The 13,293-nt window shown below is 35.6% G+C and overlaps 1 protein-coding gene across 1 annotated transcript in view; it reads right to left on the reverse strand.

Moving 5' to 3' along the window:
* Nucleotides 1-4,324: 4,324 nt before the first annotated feature.
* Nucleotides 4,325-13,293, reverse strand: part of DNAL1 (dynein axonemal light chain 1) — a 30,946-nt gene continuing 21,977 nt past the window's right edge. Inside the window, exons 6-8 of the mRNA XM_012741554.2 lie at nt 10,287-10,413; nt 8,571-8,711; nt 4,325-5,347 (exon numbers count right to left, since the gene is read on the reverse strand). Coding sequence (XP_012597008.1) covers nt 5,307-5,347; nt 8,571-8,711; nt 10,287-10,413 — 309 coding nt within the window. The 3' untranslated portion in view covers nt 4,325-5,306. The remainder of the gene's footprint in view (nt 5,348-8,570; nt 8,712-10,286; nt 10,414-13,293) is intronic.

Genomic DNA, 13,293 nt, shown 5'->3' on the forward strand with positions numbered 1-13,293 from the left:
ATATGTGCTGGCAAAATGTGTAATATTACTGCTATTGCTGGGTTGTTCCTGTTTCTCAATTCAAGGGCCTATCGGCTAACCTTTACTTTGTACACTTACGGAAGTAAGGCAAGGACTAGGTAGGAATGGTCAAGTGCAGTGTGACTTGCCGTGTGACTTGCCATCCCTGTAAGCGCTCTTTCCAGGAGCCTAATAATTTAAAATCGTGCCCAGAGAACTTTGAGGAAGATTTACAAACCTGGGAGAGATTATCATTGGTAGTAAACTACTAAAAAAAAACTTAGCAAAAAGAAATTAGTCTTTCTCTCTCTCTCTCTCTCTCTTGTGCATGTGATATACACAAGCTGCCTGAAGTATATTACTCAAAGGCTGACTTTCTTTGGAATTGAATATCATTGGAAGTTTACATAGTTGCTCTATATTAGCTAAGACTAATAATCATATCACCAAAAAATACAAATCTTTTTTTATAAAGAACACAATTTATTACCATTTTAAAACAAATCTCACAAAATAACATTCAGAAACTCAACATTTCTAAATAATTTAACACACAATAAGATTAGTCATAAAGTCATGCTACAAAATTCCTGTATATAAAAGATTATTACCAAAGTATTAATAGATGTTAAAATGTTCTTCATAATGGAGTTGGTTTTATTAATAAAAGCCAAGGATTCTGAATGATGCTCGTGATCGTAACTGCCGACTTGGGAGAAGTATCTGACTATCTGTGTATTCTCTTCAGCTTCCAACTCCCGTCTTTTCATGGGATGATCCCTCTAGGCAATAGCACCTCAGAGGCAGGTACCCTACTGATCAAAGAAGCAAAGAGCTTCCCGTCTATAAAATGTTAGCCACAACCTAATTTAGCTGACACTTAATTTTAAAATCTAGATGTGGGAAAGATAACTCACAAAGTTTCTGAGTAGGATGAACTACTTGATACATCCCCCAGAGGGATGATCTTGGATTTAGCAGACATAGAAGATGACCCTAGTAGGGAAAAAGGAAAATCCTGACTCTGATTATGCCAACAGACAGCAACTGCTAATGTGGGCTTAGAATGAGTAAGGGTGAGGTCTGATTCCCTAACATCCATGTGCAGGCTAGGTATTTACCCATTTGCCCTTTGGAAGTACTTTCCACCAACATCCAGTTCATAATATTAAAGTGCAAATTTACTAAAAAATAGTTTACTCTCCCCTAACCCCTTTAAATTTGCTAGATTATCATTTGGTTTGCTGGTTCCCCTTGAACCTGCCCAATATGGGAAATTAACTAGAATCCAGTTATGACTTGCCTAAATATTGAGTGAAAAGTTTTACCTATTTATCTTAGGTCAGAGAAAGGTAAGATTTACTCTAGTTTTTCCTTTTAGTTTTTCTTCCTTTACAATCACTAATTTATAAAAAGGCAGGAATAGAGATCTAGATATGGTATTTCTAAAAGTTCAGTTATTTTTAAATATAACACTTCATTTTAAAAATTTCACCTATTTTATGGTTTTACAAAAAGAAATGATACATGCTAGAGCAAAATAAAGGAATACAGCCAAGTTTGCTATGTCAGAAGAAGCACCAACTCTGCTAAACTGAACCTTGTTTTTATATTTCGTTATTTACAAACACATTAAACAGCCCAAATAAAGAAAATGTGTGCCAAAGGAATGAACTTCTGGTAAAGTATAACGTGTTTTAGCATTCTTCTCCCTTTACCAACACTTACAATGTATAAGGTCTTAGTGAACTGATGGTCTGACTGTAGTCAGAGACACTAGCTAATCATGATGAATGCTTTGACAATTCCCCCAAATGCTTTTAAGTCAATGATTAACTCCAACCTTTGTGAGCCTTACTCTTTTCCATTTAGCCCTAAGAAAAAATCAGGTACAAGATGCCAACTCTATTTATACATCACCAATTCTGAGAATTCATTCCTCATTCCTCCTTATTCTGCTTTAGACCACTAGTAAAGGGTGTCAGAAGAACTTATTCAAGTTGAAATTTCTTTCCACACAGGAGCCATATTTAAGTGCCTTGTATCACCTCTATATGTAGAATGGATACAGTAACCATACCAAATTATTGACCAGTTACTATGAGCAGACATTCTTCTATCACACCCCAAATTCATGTTGACACCAGCTAACTTTCCTATATGATTATCATATTTTATACAATATTTTTCTGTATTTAATCACTTCCACAGTCTGCAAAATCTGTGCATTATAGACAATGAATAACAAAGAATGATGATCTATTTTCTAAAGTACACTCAAAATATTAAATTTTAGAGACAAAATAAAATCTGTCATAAAGTTGGATTCTGTTGATAGTAACAGAGAGGTAGGTTAATAATTACTATCCTAAAATAAGCAAGAATGTTAAGAAATAAAAGTTGAGACCCTGCTGAAAAAAGGTAAGTTGAACCTTTCAGCCCTGAGTTTCTAACATTATTTGAAAATTGTGAAAATGAGCATTACAAAAAACGGGAAACACCAGTGGCCATTCCGTTGCATCCATGATTATTAAATACATCACCTTCTGTCATACAACAACTCAAGTGGCACATGGCTACAGAGTGAAAACAAATGGACTCTGGACAAAAGGAATGTTCGTGTAAAAAGCACTGGTTCTTAACCAGGGGAGGATTATTTGTTCCCATCCTCCTGCCCCAGGGGACAGATGGCAATGTCTGGAGATATCTTTTGTTGTCATAAATGGGGAGGAAGTTCTACTGAAATTTAGTGGGTAGAAGCCAGGCATGCTGCGAAATATCCTATAGTACACAGGATAGCCCCTCACAATAGTGAATTATCCAGCCAGAAATGTTAATGGTACCAAGGCTGGAACCTCTGAGTTAAAGGAACAAGTTCCTATTAACAGAGAACACAAAAACTTTTCATAGGCCTGGCTAGATAATACAGCCATAAGCTTAGAGTTAGGAAACACAGAAAAGTTAAATTCCTTGGTAGACTAGAATCAAATTTGCTGTGAAAAATTAAAATACTAGACTGATTCCTGACCTCTACCATCATTTACAAGAATAGAAGAAATTTAAATGATCCACTAAAATGGCTTAATTCTTTAAACCAGAGAATCCATTCCAAGTAGGTCAAATATCTAATCCAACAGTCATAAACAAAGGCATTTAATATCAACTCAATTTATGGCAATAAAGGATAGTTCAAGGCAAGATTTCAGAGGATATCTCCCCTTTTTCAAACACCCTACCTTCCATTTTCTAATGTATGGATTCTGGCTTTAGTTCCATGAAAGAGATGCATGGAAGTCATTCAAATATTTGTTGAATGGTACTGAATATGAATTTTGTGTAAAATGGACACAGAAAAGTATCTTAAATTTCTCTGAGATCTACTAGTAATTAAAAGAATTTAAGAAACAAGGAGAAAAAGTGAAAATTCGTTTCTATATTATAGAATACAGAAAAACAAACACCAAAGCTGTAAGCCATTTTACAAATAAATTCAATATGAAGTCATCCATTACTTATTATACTCACTTCCAGGTACCTTTTAGAAAACATACCCATACATAACAATATCACTTCAAGCTCGCCTACTGGATGAAGTACACAATATAAGTAAGGATGATCATCTTCCCTCTTAGGTTATGAGCCTTAAACATTACCATGGAGAATGAAGATTCCTTGACTATGGAAAAGAAATGCCCAAAGGCTTTGAATGTATACACCAAAGTAAAGGTTTCTTCCTATCAGATTGAAAGGAAGAGAAAAGGAAGCTAAAAAAGTATTAGATTAAATTTGCCTCTTATCTGTATTTAGAGTTGATTGTCAAAGCAGTGGTCCCTTTTGATCAGAGTGACTCAGAAAAATCAAGTCATTTCTACTTAATTGATAGCTGAAAACTCCTAAAACCCAGGACTACTTTTATAAAAATGATTATCCCGTCTTTCACTGTCATTTTATGCAAGTAAAATCACACAAGTAGGTGGAAAACCCAGAATCAATAGTCTCTGGCTGAGGGACTTTAGGCACAATTGGCAGAGGGCCCCTGACTTATTTTCTGCAATTATTAGTGATTCAGCCATGGCTTCCTATGGACTTCATCTGGTTACTGACTACAATGCCTTGCATTCTCCATGATAAATTCTACTCTCTGCATCTAACTACTGTTTTGCAAATTTGAGGTTAAATCACCTCCAATGCTTCATGTAGGAGGCAATCCTCAAACATTGCCTTTTGCCTGGGATCCCATAATGAAATATCTCTTCTCTCTTCCCTCCATAATCACTTACATAATACATTTTAAGAGCTGTTTAACTTAGAACTTCTCAAAAAATATATTTTGAAATACTAAGATTCATTTATTGAAAAGTACCAAATTCAATCCTTAAGTCTATACCCTTATAACAATAACAATCACTTTTTCCAGCAATGAGGGTCACCAGACCAAATCAAATCATTAGGGTAAATTTTGATATATATCAATGATCAACATTTAGGCTAGGAATTCAAATATAACAACTGCTTTTAACATATAAGGAACTATAAGCCAAAAAGTATGCTTAAAGCCAGGTCCACATAAATCATATGGCCACATTATTGGTCAAGGGAATGATCACAGGAGTCATTTTAACCATTGACTTGGATCACAGAATGACTGATTGTACACAACGACTCAGTGGCCATGCATGTAAACACAACCTAAATTCCAGCTGGCACTAAATATGTGAATATTTTTGGAAAAACAAATAAGTAAATATAATATGAGCTAGAAGGCCTCCAAGATATTAATTTTTCCATTTTCACCATAGCTTTTCCAACTGGACTTTGGAGTCTTGGTTTGAGGACTGCTGTATTTCTAAAAGGAACTCTTCCCATTACCATGCTGCCTTCTCAACCAAAGGCATGCTATACTTGTGCTTCTGAGTTGTAAGGAGATGGACCTTCAGGAGAGATGTTCTACACATTCAAAAGTATATCTTTTAAACTGCCTAATCTAAAAAAGCTAAACAAATTGAATAAAGAACATTTGTTCCTTTGTTGTTAAAAGTGAAGGTGGCAACACTATATAACTGGGACTGAAGACAAAAATAGAAAATTCATAGTTTCTAAAAAGAGTACTAGAATGTATAAAGTTGGTATTACCAGTTTTAGGGAGAAAAATGCTAAGTAGATTAAGAAAAGAAAAGATGGGAATGAGAGATTTGTTTTAAGAACCTTTTGCCCCACACAGAATCTTTAAAATAGACAATTATATAAAACTTATCTATTGTTCTTATGACATTTAAATAAGTTAACACAAAGTGGAAAATGTGGAGTTAGTTGTCTTCTTCCTCATCCTCTTTAATTACTGGAGTACCTAAAATGAAAAAGAAAATTATTACTGGTCATTCTCAACAGATTGTTAAAAGTTAGATGAAAATATTTTCCTGTTAACCTGAGCAGCTCTGAGATACTGTGAAGTGTGCCATAATAAAAATAATTTTATAAAATAATATCTTTAATCTCAAATTCTCTAAAAAGCCTCTCAGGAAAATTCTCAAATGGATTAATATATAAATACTTATGAATATTCAGCTTCCCAAATGCAGAGTTACAAATGAAAATGCCTACAAATGCCAGGCAGAAAATTAAAGTAAGCCCTCTATACACCTTAAACTTTTTTTTTTTTTTTGTAGAGATGGGGTCTTGCTATGTCATTCAGGCTGGTCTTGAACTCCTTCCTAGCCTCAAGTGATCCTCCTGCCTTGGCCTCCCAAAGTGCTGGCATTACAGGTATGAGGTACCACATTTGGCCCAAAAAATTTCTAAGTACAAAGAAATATTTTTCATTTTTCACAATAAAATACATAATCCCAGTATAGTTAAAATTTGAATTTTTATGTGAACTCCTCCAATTGTTAAACATTGGGGATAAATTGAAAAAAAGAAAAAAAATCACTGCAGGGAAAACAAAACACATCTATAGGCCCTCACTGGGCCAAGAGCCACCTGTTTCTGAGTTCTAGCATTTGAAGCCACAATCTGACTCCAGGCTAGTCATCTCTGCACATCATTGCTTCAGGGGCAGTATGGAAAGCAGAAATAGACTGTAAGATTGGCTGGCTTTTGTCTTTGAAAACCTAAGAAGACCACTGAGAAGATGTAGTTTGTGAGGAGACAGAATGATGTGGAGGAGGGGGATGATGATTCTTCCTAGACTGGAAAGATATTTCCCTGGGGAGGTCTGGGAGTTCTAGAACAGTAAGAATCTTGGCCCTGCTTCCTGATAGCAACACTGGGAGAAGATAAAACTCAGAGAGGAATGACTGTTTTATCTAGGGAGATACTCCTATAGCCACCAAGAATCTCATTCTCAAAAAGCACTTCCATAATCCAAGCATAGCATAGATGCGGCAGGGAGCAGGCAGGGAGCAGGCAGGATCAGGCCTAAATGGGCCTTAGGACTGGGGACAATCTCAGTGGTAACCTTTCGGGGCAGTTGGCCAATGACCGGAAGAACTCTCATCACGAGTTGCCCAAGAATAGTGGCATAATCCCAGGGGAAACCTTAAGAATGATAGACTAAATTTCTTAACAACCTAGCTAAATTGAATTGGGGAAGTGGGGTTTAAAGTCAAAATGACACTGATTTATATTGAAATATTTCTTATACATATGAGTTTTGGGATTGATATTAAAATTTTCTAAATGATTATAATAATGAAAATAATAATATATTTCTGAATACTTACATTGTGCTAAGCACAATGTTTAACATAAATTATCTCAATGCATTCAAAGTTTCACATAGATTATTTCATTTAATCATAACACTAAGATATATGCTCTAAAATGATTATTAATGGTACTATTATCATCTCTAGTTTTTAGATTACAGACAAACAAGATTTGGTGAGATTAATTAATTAGCATAATGTCACAAATGCTATTAAGTGGTAGAGCTGGGACTTCACCTAGTCAGGGATATCTACTGACACTGACACCAGTTTTAGATATTGGGAAACTATAATTGGGAGTGGGAGGAGAGAAAATGAGAGAGAACACCACAGTTTTGATCCAACTGTAAAAAAGTAACTACTTATCATTTATTTCTAATTATTCTGCAAAATAATACCTTTATGACTTGAGAAAAAGCTTAGCTTTCTCTCTCTCTCTCTCTCTCTTTCTTTCTTTCTTTTGAGACAGAGTCTCACTCTGTTGCCCGGGCTAGAGTGCCATGGCATCAGCCTAGCTCACAGCAACCTCAAACTCCTGGGCTCAAGTGATCCTCCTGCCTCAGCCTCCTGAGTAGCTGGGACTACAGGCATGCACCACCATGCCTGGCTAATTTTTGTTATATTTCATTTTAGTTGTCCAGCTAATTTCTTTCTATTTTTTTAGTAGAGATGGGGTCTTGTTCTTGTTCAGGCTGGTCTCAAACTCCTGAGCTCAAACAATCCTCCTACCTCGGCCTCCCAGAGTGCTAGGATTACAGGGATGAACCACCGTGCCTGGTCCCAGCTTTCTTTCTTTTTAACTAGCTTAAATGAGCTAGCAGTTTGTTTTTCTTTAACATAAAACTCCAAGTAGATAGTAGATAGTTATTGAACTTTGTGTTATCAGGAACTCATGATCCTTCTCTTACTGTTTGCATCTCTGGCCTCTTTGTGATAGAGGGCAGAGTGAGAAAAGAAAGAGGCTCAGTACCAAACTTGAGTAACTCCAGCTTTAATTCAACCTATCAGCAGGAAATTTATGTCAAGAAAGAATATACAATTTTTTGTTGTTTTTTTGGGGTTTTTTGAGACAGGGTGTCACTATGTTGCCCAGGCTGGTATCCAACTCCTGGGCTCAAGGCATCCTCCTGCCTCAGCCTTCTGAGTAGTTGGGATTATAGGCGGCACCACTACACTGAACTTTAAGAATATACAATCTTTAACTAAAAGGGCATTGTGTAGTTATTTGTTATATTTATCCCCTCAATAAGATTATAATTTTCTCAGTGACAGACACTATTTCAATAATCACTTTTTATCCTCAGTGGAATGCCAAGCAACTATAATAAATAGTTCCTTAATAAGTATTTATTGATTAGATTAATGAATGAAAGAACAGGTTTGGAAATTATTGCTGTTACACATTGGGCAGTGCTTCAGTAGACATGCCAACATGCTGGATGGCAAGCAATCCCCACATATACATAAATATATATACATTTTTTTTTAAGAGATGGGGTCTCACCATGTTGTCTAGGCTGGACCCAAACTCCTGGGCCCAAGTGATCCTCACACCTCAGTATCCCAAGTAGCTGAGACTATAGGCATACACCCCTGTGACTGGCACCACATATATTTATAAGGCCGAGCTTTCTTATAAGCTTTTGGTCTAAGGATGGTCTTGTAACAGTCTAAATGTCCTAGGAGTTTTTCATCCTACCCTGGCCCAAACCTGGATCATTAAATTTTATATGGACAGAAATGGCCTTGAAGATTAGAAATAACCTACTATTTTCGTAAGTTTTTCTCCTTTTCATGATTCCATGCCACACATTTAACTTTTATACATAAATAACATTTCCAAGCCAGCTCAGAGTCACTCACCATCCAGCTTTTTCAGTTTGGGCACTCTCTTGGTTGCCTCTTCAATCCAGTTGTTCTCAGCAGAATGTTTCTCTTCCAAGGGATTGCCTACAAACACCAGGTCTTCCAGGCATGGCAGTTCTGCCAGCTTCACAAATTCAGCTACAAGTACAAAGAATATTTTCCATATTAAAACAGCAAGTTTTGGCCGGGCGCAGCGGCTCTGACTGTAATCCTAACACCCTGGGAGGCCGAGGCAGGCGATTGCTTAAGGTCAGGAGTTCGAAACCAGCCTGAGCAAGAGCAAGATCCCATCTCTACTATAAATAGAAAGAAATTAATTGGCCAATTAATATATAGAGAAACAATCAGCCGGGCATGGTGGCGTATGCCTGTAGTCCCAGCTATTTGGGAGGCTGAGGCAAGAGGATTGCTTGAGCCCAGGAGTTTGAGGTTGCCGTGAGCTAGGCTGACGCCACGGCACTCAGTCTAGCCTGGGCAACAAAGCGAGACTCTATCTCAAAACAAACAAAAAAAACAAAAAAATAAAAATAAATTTAAAAATAAAATAAAACAGAAAGTTTTACTGTTACTATTTTTGGGATTAAATTCCAACATGACTAACCCTCAGTTTGTGACTAGTCAGGACAATTAGTTATTTAAGATTTTGAAGGAAGTTAGGAAAGTTATATCATATGAAGTTATTATCAGAAGACATTATGGGAATGGAGGAAAAAAGAAGACATACTACTTCTACCTTTAATGCTAGCCTAAGGATGGGATAAGAAGAGGAGATGAGGTTTAGAGTCAAAAAGAACAAATTGGCCTGCCATGGTGGCTCATGCATGTAATCCCAGCACTTTGGGAAGCTGAGGTGGGAGGATTGCTTCAGGCCAGGAGTTTGAGACTAACCTGGGCAACATAGCAATACCCCATTTCTACAAAAAAATAAAAAAAATTAGGTGGGCATGGTAGCATGCCTCTGTAGTCCCAGCTACTCAGGGGGCTGAGGCAGGAGGATCCCTTGAGCCCAGGAGTTGGAGGCTCTGCAGTGAGCTATGTTCGGGCCACTGCATACTCTAGCCTGGGCAACCAAGTGAGACTCTGTCTCAGAAATAAAAAGAACAAATCAATCTCCAGTGACAGGTCTTATCTATGCCGTGCTGCGGCAGCCAAACTGCCTTTTTCTCTACCTATGCCTCCATCTTTGAATTCTTAAAGCAACTCATTAAAATCTCTATTACAGAATTTATCACATAGTTTTATAATTATTAGCTATAAACTAATTTTCCCAACCAAGCTGTGAACTCCTTGAGGGCAGGGATAGTACCCTATTCAACTATATCTCAAAAGTCTAGCATAATTCATGGCATATAAATGAATGAATAACATACAATAAAAAAGCAAAGCAATATAGATACCAAATGTCATTACCCATGAATTATTAAATTTAAACAGATTCCTTCAGCCTTTGTATAATAACTTAAATTTTTTTCGTGATTAATAAGACTAGGATCTATCCAATTATATTCATTCTAAGTAGATATTTAAATATAAATTTTAAGCATTTAAAATTCAGGAACTCTTATAGCTATTTCTTTCAGAGCTTAGAAATAAATGTTTCCATTTTCTCTCTGTGCTTAGAAATATAGGTTCCCATTTACATCTTTTTCCCCTATTCGGCTATTTTCTATGAACAGGAGGTAGAAGGTTAGCAAAGAGCCATTCTCAGCTTACCCCATTCTTTGACTAGATTATTAGACATGTAGAGAATCTTCAATTTCCTCATTACATGAATCCCTTTCAATTTCTCAATAAAATTGTAGGAGATCCACAGTTCTTCTAACGTGTCCCCTACTGCTTCCTGAAAAAGAAAGACATTTGATTTACATGCTCATTTTTAATCTTTTCCTTTTTATCTCTTTGTTTATAAACATATAAACAATAGCTTTCAAAGAAAACTAAGACCCTCCTGTCTACCTGTAGGAGAGCTGATAGCTGTGTGGGAGGGTTTTATTTCTCATTAAGAGAGCCAAGCAGAACATTCTCTTCCTCTCTTCATATTGATACAAACTCTTCATTCTCTGACTGCTCCACTTAGCAAAAACTCACAAAACATACCGTGTTTCCCCGAAAATAAGGCCTATCCATAAAATAAGCCCTAGCAGGATTTCTAAGCATTTGCGCAATTTAAGCCCTACCCTAAAAATAAGACCTAGTGATGAGCGTGGCTACGCAGCATACCTGCACAACCCATGAAGAAGATGAGCAGCCCTTCTCATCTGCCCTATTGTGACAGCTACTATCCCAGAGGTGACTGGAAAGGTTCAGGCAGCCCCACCAACAAGGTGGGCTCCCCCTGTCAGGTTCCAGCCATCCTGTGCATGCTGTAAGCTGAGGCTTTGAGGGGAAAATAACACATCCCCTGAAAATAAGCCATAGGGTGTCTTCTTGAGGAAAAATAAATATAAGATCCTATCTTATTTTTGGGGAAACATGGTAATATTTTACTAAGAACAGCTACCGAAGTCACCTGGAGGGGGAATAATTGCACTATTTTATCGCTTTTATTAAATGTACAATTTTTAAATTATATTCCTATAGATTATATTACTTGGTTCTTACAACATTTAAAGTTGACAGGGAAGATTATTTTATTTCTATTATAGAGAGATTAAGGGCTTTTTATTCTTTTTATTTTTTTTTCTTTATTTTTCTCTTCAACGCGTAGTAAGATTAAGGGCTTTTTAAATGAATACACTGGTATTAAATAATAGAGCTAGGTCTATTTAGTTTACGGTTTTCCCCAAAATTTATTTTGAAAATTTTCAAACATAAAAAGGTTAAAAGAATTTTATATTAAACATCCATATATATCTACTATCCAGAGACTTCCATTAATATTTTGCTATACTGTCTTGTTATGTATCGGTCTGTCCATCTAGCCCACATCCATCCTTTTATCTTACTTTTCTGATGTATAATATTCAGTTTTAATCTTTCCAAAATAGTATTAAGGTTTATATGATACTGCCTCTTAAATGCTAAATATAATCAATAGTTGCACAAAGACTTTTCTTTGTTTCATAACATAAGAAAAACACAATGATCTTTTTCTTTCAAAAAATAAAACAAAAAAAGGCAGGATTAATTAGATGCTCCATAACTTAAGGACCTAGAAGGCCACATTAAGGCCTTTAAATATCATTTTAAAGTCATTCTTTGATGCTAAGAAAGATCCAATTGAAATATGGAAAAATGTAGTAGAATACCCATACTTTCAGCAATATGCTCAAAAAATGTTTTCTTGCTTTTTAACCACTTACTGATGCAAATCTACATTCTCCTACCTAACCCAAATCAAGACACCCTTATGGTCACAAATGACAGATGCCCATTTAGAGGATCAACTGAAACTGTGGACCTCCATGCTGCAACAAAATATTCAAATGCTTTCCAACAAAAAGTAGACACAACAAAAGCATTAAAAGGTTAATCAACTTTAAAATTAACAAATAGTTTTTACTTTTTGAAATTATTAAGTACACAGTAGTTAGATCTTTACAAAATAATATATATTTTTAAGTTTATCTAATTGAAGTTTCTTGAATTCATCATTATTGGATTACAGCTAAATTAATTCTGCCTTCCAACATGAAAAGGCTCCCCCACCCCTGCTCTGTGCTGTTTGTACAACAACAAAATCACCTAATGTCATTTCTTAGAATGTATCCCTTTGGTTAAGCAACGTATGATGATATTTCAAAACAGCTAGAAGAGAAGATTTTTAATATTCTTACCAAAATAAATAATAAATGTTTGAGGTGCTAGATATGCAAATTATCTTGATTTGATCATCACACAAGTGTATAGTGTATATATACCAAAATATCACGTTGTACCCCATAAATATGTACAATTATTAGGTGTCAGTTTAAAAAAAATTACCCAGCAATACATCTTTGTATAAGAAATGCACACAGCCTTGTAGGAATTAAAACTATAAAATTTCTACTGAAGGTTATAAAAAAATCTGAATACATCTTTCTGTAAGGGAAGATTCATTATTATAAAGATATAAATTCTCTCCAAAGCAATCTATAAATTTAAATGCAATCTACTAAGGCTTCCAATGGGAATTTATTTTCATGAACTTGATAAAATGATTCTCAAGTTTCTCTGAAAACTAAATACCCAAGAAAAGCTGTAAACATTCTGAAAAAGGAGAGAGGACTTATCCTAACAGATATTAAAATATATCCTAAAGCTAAAGAAAATTAAAGCAGCATGATATTGAAGCTGGAATATACAGAAAGAGCAACAAACAGAAAGAAATTGACTATCCAGGAACCTACCCATGTGTACACAGGAGTATAGCAGGTGGCATTTCCAAACAGTGAGAAAAGGAGACTTTTCAATAAATGGCTAAGTATTTAGAGAAAAAAAATAAGGTTTCACACTTTCCTCATGACACATGTAAAAATAAACTCTAGATAAATTAAAATTAAAAATTTTAAACTTTAAAAAAATTTATATTAAAAAAGAAAATATAAGATTTTTTACATCTATAAGTAGAGTTAGGACCTTTTGTGTAAAATACAAAACACAGTAGTCATAAAGATTTGACTACTGGCCAGGCATGGTGGCTCATGTCTGTAATCCTAGCACTCTGGGAGACCAAGGCAGGTGGATTATTTGAGCTCAGGAGTTCGAGATCAGCCTGAGCAAGAGCGAGACCTCGTCT

The sequence above is a fragment of the Microcebus murinus genome, chromosome 6 (genome assembly GCF_040939455.1).
Source record: "Microcebus murinus isolate Inina chromosome 6, M.murinus_Inina_mat1.0, whole genome shotgun sequence".
Lineage (NCBI taxonomy): Eukaryota > Metazoa > Chordata > Mammalia > Primates > Cheirogaleidae > Microcebus > Microcebus murinus.